The following is a 12,236-nucleotide window of genomic DNA, read 5'->3' on the forward strand; positions in this document are numbered from 1 at the left end:
ACGCAATTGTTTGCGAAACGGTTGGTTATCAAAAACATAGCAGCGTCGGCTACCTCATCGGGCGTTCCCAAACGGCCCAAGGGGCACTGCTTGAGGTAAGCCTCTCGAGCAGTCTCAGTAAGTTCTAAAAAAGGGCATTGTACATTAACATTGGCTTTCTTCTTCGCAAGGGTGATAAGCGTCAGAGATGTGCCTTCAGGCACAAGAAGGGGAGACTCACCATTCCACATTGGACTCTGTATCCAACCTGGTAGCAATGTGTTGACGCGAATAGAGCGACTTTTATACTCAAGGGCTAGGGCACGGGTGAAAGCTGCGACGATATGGAGTCAGCAGGTTCTTTTTGGCATGTATAATAATGGGGGATTCATGTAGCATAAGATTAGGGATATATCACGAACGTACCAACGACACCAGCCTTCGAAGCGGCGTACACTGTAGCACCAGCACCCATTTTGGTAGCCATGAGACTTGAGACATTGATGATGCATCCTATGAGCACATGTGAGAAGATGCCATTGAAGATAAGTGACTGTCTGGTAGGACACACCATGATTGGTTAATTTGGCATATTTAGAGGCGAGAATAGTCGCCCGGAGGTTGAGGTTAAGGATCCGTTGAATATCCTCTTCGCCGGTCCTCTTGAGAGCTGACGCTTGACTGGCGCCAGCGCAGTTGACGAGGACATCAACGGGGCCTAAAGTGGGAAATAGACCCTTGAAAATGTCCCCCCTTTGAACATCCAGGCGTTTAAATTGGTGCTCTGTTGGGCGTCTCCCACCGTCGAAGTCCTCCCTGTATGGGAGAGGCTCAAAGGGTTTGAGTCTGGGCTCAAGGACTTGACGATCGTCAACGGCGTTACGGCTCATAATGGTTACAACAGAGCCGCGGTCTGCAAGTGCGCTCGCGATACGGAAGCCCAGCGTACCGGTGCCTCCGACCACGATGGCATGTTTACCGCGGAGAGAGAAGGACATGGGCGGTGGTGGAGGCGGGATGTGTGAGGTGGGTTAAAGAGTAGTGAGTTTGATGTGGTGATGAAATTTGAAGTTGAGTCTGTAAATATTTACTTGGATGGATACCAACATCGGACTTTTTGCGATAATGTTATATATATAGAAATTCACTATATATTATAAGATGAATATGTTTTAGAATTTATTTTCATTACCTTTATCCTTCAGGTTGCCTTTGATCGTTGTGAGCTAAATATTCTCAGCTTTTCAACTGTATGCTTAAAAATTAGCCAACCTCCCATGCAGCACCGATGTCATTGTCACACTGTTTGGTTTTTAGCCCCCCCAGCCAACACCACCGAAGCACCCCTGACCAAGCGATCGGTTCCTGGCTGGATGTATGTCATGGCCGATATTCCTCTACTAGTAATTGCTTTGTTGTACATACCCAAGACCTTTTCCCCGTAGGAATATGACAATGCTGGCCTTTGGAAATACCTACAAGGCCTGAACCCCCTGTTTGTGAACCAGTGGCTTTCTTCTTAGTGCACCTCGTCAGCTTCCATGATGGGTTTCGCCTCTGGGGTATCAACAGGGGATTGAAGAGGAGAACCGCAAGCTTTAAGTTAGCGAGGTAACCGATCCGTTGATTAAACCCTGATTTCGTGTGGCTCCTCGGCCTTGTCTTGCTGTCCTCTGCGAGTGCCAAGGGTTGAAGCCAAACGGAGCGGATTTCGATGAGCAGTCAAACAACAAGATGATGGCGGACAAATATCTACCTAATCTGACCCTTTTCTCCCATGACAAGGATCAATTGCCCATTGTTGTTCCTTACTGGATACATACAAATAGCTGACCACCTGCCTTTTACACTTGAACCTCGACCATTGCTGGTCCAGTTCAGTTCATGTAACATAGTGCAAAACTCCACTTGATCAAACTCCCGCCGCTTCCATCGTTGGTTAACTATTCCAACTAAACTACTACATTACAACTACATTCTCAGCAGGGCCTTTGTCCATTGAAGTCCAAGGCCGCACTCAGGCTCACGACATTCCTTATCGGGTCTTCTTTTACTTTAATGTTTCGTCGTTGTATTGGATCTTGTTCTCGTCGCAATTGACGTACCTCTTACCTTACGCCCGCCGCAAAACCATGAGCGACCCTCAACGCGATGCCCCGCCGTTGAGCGCCAACATTCCCGCTGCCACCACGACCACAACGGTTCTGCCTACGACAAACGGCTCCGCGAAAGGCGACGACATTCCCGATGCCGGACTGAGAAGTCTCGATCACTGTACGCCTTAATAACGACCTCTCTCGCGCCGCGCGCTTTGCTGATTGCTCTTCTCGCAGACAAGCGCGCCCTGCCAAAATGGCGGTACAATCTGCGCCAGCAGATGCTGCCTCTGATCCGCTGGGAGACACCCTATCTTGCCTGGATGCAAGAGAAGTTACGGACTCCAGCTCTCGATAGTTACTTTGCCATTACTGCCAACCTCGGAACCCATACCTTCTTCATGATCGGATTGCCCATCTGCTTCTGGTGTGGTTATGCAGCCTTTGGCAAGGGGTAAGTCGCACCATATTCCATTGTCTACATACGCTGCACTGCGCCACATGATGGTGCGCTGCAGTTGCAGTAACAGATCTCAGATTCTTGTGATTACAGGATGCAACAGGTACTAACATGCTTCATTGTGTAGACTTGTACATATTCTTGCGCTCGGTGTCTTCTGGACAGGCTTTATCAAGGACTTCTACTCTCTCCCGCGACCACTTTCGCCTCCTTTGCACCGAATCACAATGTCTGGTTCTGCAGCCCTCGAATACGGTTTCCCTTCGACCCATAGCGCCAATGCCGTCTCTGTCGCTGTCTATGCGCTTCTGATATTACGCAGTCCCGAAAACACGCTCGCTCCAACCACCAAGTTCGCACTCGAATGCCTCTCATACTTCTACGCTGTTTCGATCATATTCGGGCGCTTATACTGTGGTATGCATGGCTTCCTCGACGTAATTGTAGGATCCATCATGGGTGCTGCTATTTCTCTGCTCGAATTCTACTACGGACCTCCTCTGGATGAATATATGCACTCCAGCTCTTGGGTTGCGCCTCTCGTAGCTGCCCTGATTATCCTTGTACTTGTGCGCATTCATCCTGAACCAGCAGACGATTGTCCATGTTACGATGACAGTGTTGCCTTTGCTGGTGTTGTCATTGGCCTCGAGTTTGGCACATGGACGTACGGCAAGATTGCGCTCGATCCTTGGGAGACTCATGCGCATGGTGGAGGATCTGTGGATATTACGCACTTGGGATTGGCTGCCAATGTGGCTAGAATCGTGTTCGGCGTTCTTGTCGTGTTTGCGTGGCGCGAGACGATGAAGCCTCTACTGCTTAAGCTTTTGCCTCATCTATTCCGAATTTTTGAGCAGGTTGGCGTGAACATGCCTCGACGTTTCTTCACGCCTGCTAGCAAGTACAAGACTGTGCCAACAGGCTCTCGTATCGATACTCTTTTCCCTTCACCCTCCGACTTCCCACGCATGGTCGAGAGTATCCGAAACCCTACGACCCGAGGTCGCTCTGTCTCGATCGGTCCTCAGAGTGCCGCAGATGCATACGAGACTTTAGCGTATAGAGAGCGCAAGCGACGCGAGAGTGTCAGCAGTAACCATAGCTTGAAGAGCAAGTCAAGCAACCTGGAGCTCCAGACCACGCATGAAGACTATTCTGGCAAGGGAGCTCAGGCGTCTGGTGCACAGGCAAACCGCATCGTCGAATTCGAGCAGATGATGGGAACTGGCGAGGTTGTGACAACACCAGCCGCCGATGATGATCGGGTCGAGATTTTTGTTACAGGCACCGAGGATGGATTGGAGGAGAGGGAGATGTTCTCACAATTAATTAAACCCCGTGTGCGATACGACGTCGAGGTTGTAACTAAGCTCGTCGTTTACACTGGTAAGTTTCTGGGTTCTTTTCCTGTCCAGAGAAATAGTTTGCTGACTGATGTGCTAGGCATTGCTTGGTTTGCGGTGGCTATCATCCCCATAATGTTTGAGATTGTGGGCTTGGGGACGAATCAGTTACGTGAACGATGAGTGATGAGATGAAATGAGACAAGAGGCCACCGCCTTCTATTGTTTTCTAGTGGCCTCCAGGATACAATTGGATATTCTTCTTTTTAATGAACATATAGGGTGATGAATGATGGGCGCTGGAATGGTTTATTGGTTATGTCACCTTGGGGTTTCTTTGGGTGATATATCTGTAGACAACCTTAGAGTTGCAATTGATATTGAGTTGTATTCAAGATATTAGATCGGAATCAGAGCTATAATGACTGTTGATTCGAAATAAATATACTCAAAAGGATCTATTGATGTTTGAAGGAGGAATGATACTACAGGGTGTAAGTGGAAGGGTGAAATTGACGACTTCGCCCTTGTGATTGGTCGTTGCTATGTGCAGGGGTCTTAATTGACTGACACGGTCAGACGCGTTTAGATGTAATCTAGCGCGTGTCCTTCAGTGACCTCAACATTCAAACTTCCATACTGCGAAACAGGGTCAAGAATTGAACGGGACCAGCAAACCCGAAAAACTACCACTAAAAGAACAGAAAAGACCGGAAAAACGAGCGCAAAAATGTCAGATATTGGGGATGAGATGGACGTTGATGTCCCCGCTGTCAGCAAAGATGTGATATTTTCCTCTGAAACCAAGCAAGGCAAGCGAAGTGCTGCGAATCTACCAGTTGAAGCTGAGGATAGCCTCCCCTGGTAGGTATTTGTAACAAATGTTATCAAAGATCAAGGATTAACGGAGCCCAGGGTTGAGAAGTACCGCCCAAACACCCTCGATGACGTCTCGGGCCATCAAGATATCCTCGCTACTATCAACAAATTCATCGACCAGAACCGCCTCCCTCATTTACTCCTCTACGGCCCTCCAGGTACTGGAAAGACGTCGACAATCCTGGCCCTTGCTCGTCGTATCTATGGAGCTGCAAACATGCGCCAGATGGTTCTCGAACTCAATGCCTCAGATGACCGTGGTATCGATGTAGTGCGAGAGCAGATCAAGACATTTGCTAGTACCAAACAGATCTTCTCCATGGGTGCTGCCTCTGCCCGCTCAGGCAACTCGATGGCTGGATTTAAGCTCATTGTTCTGGATGAGGCTGATGCTATGACGAACACAGCTCAGATGGCTCTACGACGAATTATGGAGAAGTACACCACCAACACACGGTTCTGTATTATTGCAAACTATTCCCACAAGCTTAGCCCAGCGCTGCTGAGTCGATGCACACGTTTCCGCTTCAGTCCGCTGAAGGAGGGCGATATTAGGGTTCTAGTTGACAAGGTGGTGGAGGAAGAGCATGTCAGGATTGGAGGAGAGGCGGTTGATGCGTTGGTGAAGCTGAGCAAGGGTGATATGCGAAGAGCACTGAACGTTCTACAAGCCTGTCACGCATCAAGTGAGTCTGCATGCATTGATTTTCCCCAAAGCAACCGCTAACAGAGGCTCAGGTACACCATTGCGAGCGAAGGATGCACCCAAGGTGCCTGACAGCGAGATTCAACGCGAAAATATCACAACGGAGACTATCTACAACTGCATTGCGGCACCCCCACCCGATGCCATCAAAGAGATTGTGTCGACGCTGCTCAAGACATCGGATGTCACAAGTTGCCTAAACACTATCAACGCTCTCAAGGTGTCGCGAGGTCTTGCGCTAGCGGATATTATCACAGCGCTCTCTGAGGAGTTGGTGAAGCTAGAGGTTGGCCCCGAAGTGATGATCACCTGGCTGGATGGTCTCGCCAATATCGAGCATAGAGTCGCCGGTGGAGGCAGCGAATCGATCCAGACTGGAGCAGTAGTTGGAGTTGTCCGAAACGGAGTTGAGTTGATGAGCCGATAATCTTCAAAATTTATACGGGATATCGAGCGGCGTCTACAAAAGGACATAATGAGTTGACCTTGACATTGAGGGCTGGATGTACGATGTTACACAACGCTTATCTGTGCTATAAGTATCAAAGGCGTTTTATAGAACATAGATGAAACCAATTAGGCATCTTCACAATGATTTAAAACCCAAGCGCCGCAACTTCGTAAGTTGTTAATAATGTATCTGTCAGCCACTATCCATGTCTAGTGGCGCAAGCTCATGCAGCCCTCGTGTAAGCTCAGAGCTGTCACCGGATAAATTTACACCTTACCGGTAGCTTATCAACGTTAAAACGTTACGCTGCGACTTCAACTTTTTTTGGGCCCAAGAGGCATTGTATTTTGTGAACTTGCTGTCGCATTCCACCGAGAAATTGCTGTACGTTCGAAAGATCGGCGAGATCGCCATACGAATACCGTTACAATGACCTCAACTGCTTCCTCCGATGCTGGGAATTTAACTGTTGAGCCACTGTCAGAGCGCAACGTTTCTCGGATCCCGCTTATTCTCCCTCATGAGCGCGTGTTTCCAATTCAAATCGGCAGCGAATTGTTTAAGCTCTCGGGGGCATCATTATCCTCAGACGGTGAGTCTTGACTTTAAAACTCTCTTTGCGACAACTGACTTGTCGCATTGCGCTGGTGCGACTGTCTATCTCGTGATTCTTAGCTAACGTCTCTCGCAGCACCTTCATACTTCTCTCAATACTTTGTTTGTCAGTTGGAATCGGCAAAGGACCGGAATGACGAGTCGAGCTCTGCTATCCGAACGCTTTATATCGATCGCGACCCAGTCATCTTTCGCGATATCTCTCTCCACCTTCAGGGTTACCACGTTCAGCCTCGCGACGGCGAGCACTTTGTGCGTCTGTTTTCCGATGCGCAATTCTACAGCTGTTGGTCGTCTCCATCTTGCGACCCAGATTCTGGACTGACATGTCGGGTATACAGTGCCCAAGCTAATCTCCCAGCTCTACGAGGAGAGTATCTTCATCTCCATCGGCCATCGCGAGTTTCAGATTCCTCGCGAGATCTTCAACGACCCAGGAAATTCCCCGAACTATTTCTCCCTAGGCTTCGCAGCTTTCTTCTCACGACCGGACGATCTCTTCCCCGGCCTGGACCGCGAAGGTCTTATTCGTCCACCCTCGATCCTCCCTCCTTCTGTTCCGAAGCGCAGCGCTGATACATTCGCCGAGCTCCTACACTTTCTCCGTGGATATCCTATTCGAATACGCGATGAAGCTCACCGCCAGGATCTCCTCAGTGATGCGCGCTACTTCCACTTTAAGGGCCTTGAGCAGCGCCTTATCCCACATTCGCTAAGTTACAATCAAGCCACGAGACGTAATGAGGTTGTCCTTCGTCTTGAAAACATACAGAAGAGTGGTGTTGGTGTCTTTATCAGCAATACAGACCCGTTGACCGGCTTTGTGCAATACGCTCGACCTTATGTGGACGAGAAGCCTGCTGAGCTGGTCCTCGAAATTGGCGACGAAACAACAAAGCTTCATTTCTCAGGAGGCAATGCCAGGGCAGAGTTCTTCAGAGACACCAAAGCTCGAGTTGCGAAGTTGTTTGAGCTTATCTCGTCAAAGATAAACTTTTCCCAACCGATCAAAACTGAACTTCTCACAAACCATGGACAGTCGACAAACCTTGGAAATGCACTATTAAAGGAAGATCTTGTTCGTATAGTCCTCGAGCCTGAATCCGCCATTATTCTCGATGGGAAGGATTATCTCGAGGATTTCATCAATGCTGCGGCGTCCGAATCTTCCACAAACGAATATCCCCGGAAGCGAAAACGAGCTGATGGTGACTCAGGCGATGAGGAGTGGGTTGTCAAGGCAGGGCAATGGAGGTTACGCATTCAGAATGCACCAAATGGTAGGGGTGTTGAGTGTATACTTGTTGCAGCCAAGCTTGATGCAATGAGCTCTCAATTGTCGCGTAACATGTCAAGGAGCTTCCTGGGAAGCTAATTTAGTCTATCTCACATGGCATTTACATTATTAGTGAAGCGAGAAAAAAAAACGGTTTCATATATATATATATATATATATCAGTAACTGGCATCTCGGGAATAATAACGAACATCTATGACACGTTTAATAGTCTGAGATGCCGCACGCAAAACAGAATGTCCGTGAATGAACGGGGGTATTTTGACACATTTATAGTGTTATTGCAAATACGGAATAAACAATCTGTACACAATCCAGCCAAAACATATTAATCATGACCAAAACCAACAAAAGACTTTGTGTCTGATACATGGCATGAGAATCCATGAGACCATCCAGAAAACGGTAATAGAAACAAAATGGAAAGTCGCTCAATGATGCTCCATGTTCTTGAGTCCCAAGTGACTTCACAACAATAATTCAACGTAGAGAAAACACAATAACGCCCCTTCGCCCTGCAGGAAAGGAGAAATGGTGATGGGCTAAAGGGTGAGCGGGAAGATAGAGGCCCATCGGGAGACGTGAAAAGCCAGAACTTTTTATGAATGGTCGGGCCGGGTCGGAAAAGAGAGAGTATCAGGAGGGAGGATAGGGGTGAATGTGAAGAGTAGTAGGGCATTCGTCAAGTCGTGTCATGGCTCATACAATTTCGTCGTTCAACATTCATCGCCCCTTACCAGCAACCTTGCCTGTGGGAGCACTCATATCTCGTCGCTCAACGCCCTCAACCATTCGACGGCTGGGTGTCATTGTGCCCTGTGCCATTGAGCGGGCACGGCCACGACGCTCACGGATCTTGGCGAGAGCCTGCTCGCGGGTCATGGTCGGGGTGAGAGCAGGATTTGACATGTCAAAGGTGGTGCCTGTACTGTTGTGGGATGGCGTGCGAAGACGTTCATTGAAGGAGGCACTGTTCCCGACCTTGTCGTCGTGAACTGGAACGGTTGTCGTAGTGGTGACGGTGTAGAAAGCATTTGTGGTGTGAGGTCGAGTGTCAGGAGAGACAAGTATATCCTCGGCCACGTCTGGCATAGTTGGTACTGAAGGAACAGGTGCTGAGTGACTGTGAGGAGCGTTGAGGAGCGAGGCGAGTGATGTTCTCTCTTGAGCGAGCATGGCGAAGGCTGGAGGCTCTACTGAAGGAGTTCGTGCGTATCTTCGGTAGTTATCATACTCGCCAGAGTAACGAGGCTCCATCTCAGTGCTATCACCAATGGTGGTTTCAGCCTCAACTTGCTCTTCAATCACAACTTCGTCAACATCCTGAAATTCGCTCTCAGCATGACTGTCTCGCTGAGCCTTGGCAGTGGCCTCAGTCTCTTCAATTTTACGTTGCGCCTCAATGACCTCGGCTTCTTGCTCCGAAACGGTCCGGAAAATGCCCTCTTTAGGACAGAAAATGGTGCTTCGACGGGGCTCTTTCCTGGATTTGATGACACGTTGAGGGGGCTCTTGGAGGTACTGTTCTTGGGCTGGCTCGGGTTGAACTTCAGGCTCTGCTTCTGTCTCAGGTTCGGCCTGGGGTTCCTCGATATGGGGAGGGGTTGTAGCACGCTTCTCGCCTTCTACTGCCTCATTATCCAGTTTGAGGACCTTGTCGTTTGGTCCCTCCAGTCCAAAAGAGCTTCGGCGTTTCTGGCGAGGGGCCTGAGCACTGGTACGGCGGGTTGACTTAGAGCAAGCACAGCAACGGAGGTGGCATTCGGCCTGCAAGAATTCAATCATCTCATGGGCACGGTCTGCTCTTTGGCGCTCCCACTGCAACTGAATGGACAACTCCTCAATCTCAACCTCACTAGCTTCTGAGGAGACGATGTCCATTGTCGATAGAGATACTCGGGGATCTCTTGACACTCGCCTCTTGTCCTTGTTAGGAGAACCAAACTCATCGTCGGCATCTTGTGGCGGTAGAGGGATACGACCTTCGGCAGCGATACGGGCAACCTCCTCATTCTTGGCCGCGGTCTTGTAGGCGTCACGTTCCTGCTCGACGAGTTTGATACGCTCCAGTGCTTGGTCTAGTTGTTCTTGGACGCCAACGATCTGATAACGCGCCTCGAATGCTTCTTGCTCTCGAGCTTTGCTCCTGGATTTTTCTCGTTTGAGGTTTTCGTCGATCATCTTTGCGTTTGTGCGTGCTGACTTGAGTTCTTCTTGGAGCTTGACGATTGATGATTGGGTTTTGAATGTCTCTTTTCGGGCGCGGCGTATCTCCTTTTCCCATAGAGCTTGTGTGTGTGCATGGGTCTCCTTTGCTCGGCCATAGTTCTCCTATGACATGGTCAACATGCAATGTTTACATTGGCTTCAGAAGATGCCTACCATTAACGACTCCAGACGCTCTCCGACTTTTCGCTCACGTTCTTTACCCTCGTCGATGGCCTTTCGTAGATTCTTGTTCTCCTCTCTGTATCTGCGCAACTCAGTCTCGGCCTCTTCGCGGCCAAGCATGGCGCGCTTCAAAGCAGCATCTGCTGTCTTGCGTTCTAGCTGTTTTGATTGCATGGTCACACTAAGGTTGTTGAACTGGCTGATCTTATCATGAACGGAAGTATCTCTTGAACCGCCACGAAGGTGAGAGAATACGGACTCTCGCTCTCTTTGTTGATTCACACGGTCTGCAGTGGCGACCTGGAGAGGGCCGCCCGGAGAGCCCGGTGGACTGTTTGTCTCTTCCATTGTTGGTAAATATAATTTCGATGTAGACGTGGATGTGGATATGGAGTATCAAACTGAACTGATTGAGTTTCGTCGCAAGTGGCTGCCGTTATGCAGGGTCGACAGTTGACTTGAAGGTTATTAGTGTGTTGTGATAAGGCAAGTTAAGTAAAAGTGGTGCTGGTGTATTATCGATTGTTTACCATCCCACTTTCGTGTGTATTAATTGGGTGGGCAACTCGTTGCTGTGGTGATCAAAACAACGTCAGGTGACCTCATGCGAGCAATTTGAATGCTCTATTGATAACTTACCCTAGTGGTGTGTTCGTAGCATATTTAAAGCTCAGCGCTCCAATCAACTGTTTTCAACTGTGGCTGACCCCGCGAAGTGGAGTGGGTTGGTTGATAAGACGTGCCAGAATCACGATAAAGCTGTCCAATGTCGCAAGTTAACTCAAATGATCCATGGAAAAGGGAAAAAGTTGAAGCTTCCGACTCCGAGCAGAGGCCAGGTCAAGGTGACAGGACACGCCACTCTATATTAAGATCGCCCCTATTGTAACATTCTTTTCTATAAATCTGTCTTTGTCTCCTTTTGATTCTCTTCTCTGCATTTCTTCTCTCATTTTGTCAAACATCCATATTAATTACTTGTCAAGATGGCGGACGAATCAACTCTGCGACAGCGAAAGCCTCAGCCTAAGAACGAGACCGAATCTGAAGTCTCTCAACCTTCGACTCCGACTAGAAAGGGCAAGAAAAGATCCTCGGCCCAGGTCGATGAAGAAGACCCTTGGGATGGCTACTCTCCTTACCTCGATGTCGTTCGTGTCATCAGCTTCATTATCGTGGCCTCAATGGGTCTAAGCTATGTTATCAGCGGAGGGGAAAGTTTTTGGTGGGGACACAAGAACAAGCCTAACTGGATGACCCAAAGGTTCTATAAGGACTTGATTCTTGGACCTGTACGTTAGATCTATGATTATCGCCAGACTATTACTAACTATGGTTCTCTGTTAGCCACCACCTGTCTATATGACTCTGGAGGAACTCTCTCTCCACGACGGTACCGACCCCGATAGACCTCTTCTCCTTGCCATCAACGGTACGATTTACGATGTTTCCAACGGCCGCCGCATGTACGGCCCAGGCGGCTCATACAGCTACTTCGCTGCCACCGATGCTGCTCGCGGCTTCGTGACCGGCTGCTTTGCTGAGGACCAGACCGCCGATCTCCGTGGCTACGAAGAGACTTTCCTGCCTCTCGATGATCCTGAAGTTGACTCTAACTGGACACCTGAGGAACTTGCTGAGCTTAAAATCAAGGAGAGAGAGGAAGCTAAAAAGAAGGCCGACGCCGCGCTCCAGCATTGGGTTGACTTCTTTGCCAACAGCAAGAAGTACACAAAGGTAGGATATGTGTATCGAGAGCCTGACTGGCTGGAGAAAGAGAAGCCCAAGAAGCTTTGCGACCAGGCTCAGAGAAGCAGAAAGACGAGAAAGGTTCCTAAGAAGGAGTGATCTTTACTCATACTGGCAATTTTGTATTTGTAGATTTCTGGTTAGCATGTATCTATTTTTTGTCAATTACAACTGAGCTCAACAAGCATTATATACGACCGTGGAAGCGTCAAAATTTCAAATTAAGGGATGATGAAGATGATCTCTCTAATAGTTTTTGGGTATTCT

At 48.8% G+C, this 12,236-nt stretch overlaps 4 protein-coding genes across 4 annotated transcripts; 2 read left to right on the top strand and 2 right to left on the bottom strand.

Annotated features, from left to right (window-relative positions):
* Positions 1-295: 295 nt before the first annotated feature.
* BKA55DRAFT_594241 (uncharacterized protein) lies at positions 296-977 on the bottom strand (the record flags this gene model as incomplete). The annotated part of the gene is made up of 3 exons (XM_046195642.1): positions 296-339; positions 406-492; positions 551-977. The coding sequence occupies 3 exons, from the start codon at positions 975-977 to the stop codon at positions 296-298; spliced, it is 558 nt and encodes a 185-aa protein (XP_046049398.1).
* Positions 978-2,111: 1,134 nt separating this feature from the next.
* Positions 2,112-7,907, top strand: BKA55DRAFT_594242 (uncharacterized protein; the record flags this gene model as incomplete). Its single annotated transcript, XM_046195643.1, has 9 exons — positions 2,112-2,253; positions 2,313-2,529; positions 2,663-3,924; positions 4,586-4,745; positions 4,797-5,446; positions 5,499-5,816; positions 6,255-6,509; positions 6,609-6,784; positions 6,894-7,907. 9 exons carry the CDS (start codon positions 2,112-2,114, stop codon positions 7,905-7,907), a joined length of 4,194 nt encoding a protein of 1,397 aa, XP_046049399.1.
* Positions 7,908-8,552: 645 nt separating this feature from the next.
* BKA55DRAFT_511758 (uncharacterized protein) lies at positions 8,553-10,568 on the bottom strand (the record flags this gene model as incomplete). The annotated part of the gene is made up of 2 exons (XM_046187741.1): positions 8,553-10,160; positions 10,212-10,568. 2 exons carry the CDS (start codon positions 10,566-10,568, stop codon positions 8,553-8,555), a joined length of 1,965 nt encoding a protein of 654 aa, XP_046049400.1.
* Positions 10,569-11,206: 638 nt separating this feature from the next.
* On the top strand, positions 11,207-12,068 carry BKA55DRAFT_511869 (uncharacterized protein; the record flags this gene model as incomplete). The annotated part of the gene is made up of 2 exons (XM_046187749.1): positions 11,207-11,512; positions 11,568-12,068. The coding sequence occupies 2 exons, from the start codon at positions 11,207-11,209 to the stop codon at positions 12,066-12,068; spliced, it is 807 nt and encodes a 268-aa protein (XP_046049401.1).
* Positions 12,069-12,236: the final 168 nt, after the last annotated feature.

Source organism: Fusarium redolens (genome assembly GCF_020744475.1).
Source record: "Fusarium redolens strain MPI-CAGE-AT-0023 chromosome Unknown BKA55scaffold_8, whole genome shotgun sequence".
Classification (NCBI taxonomy): domain Eukaryota; kingdom Fungi; phylum Ascomycota; class Sordariomycetes; order Hypocreales; family Nectriaceae; genus Fusarium; species Fusarium redolens.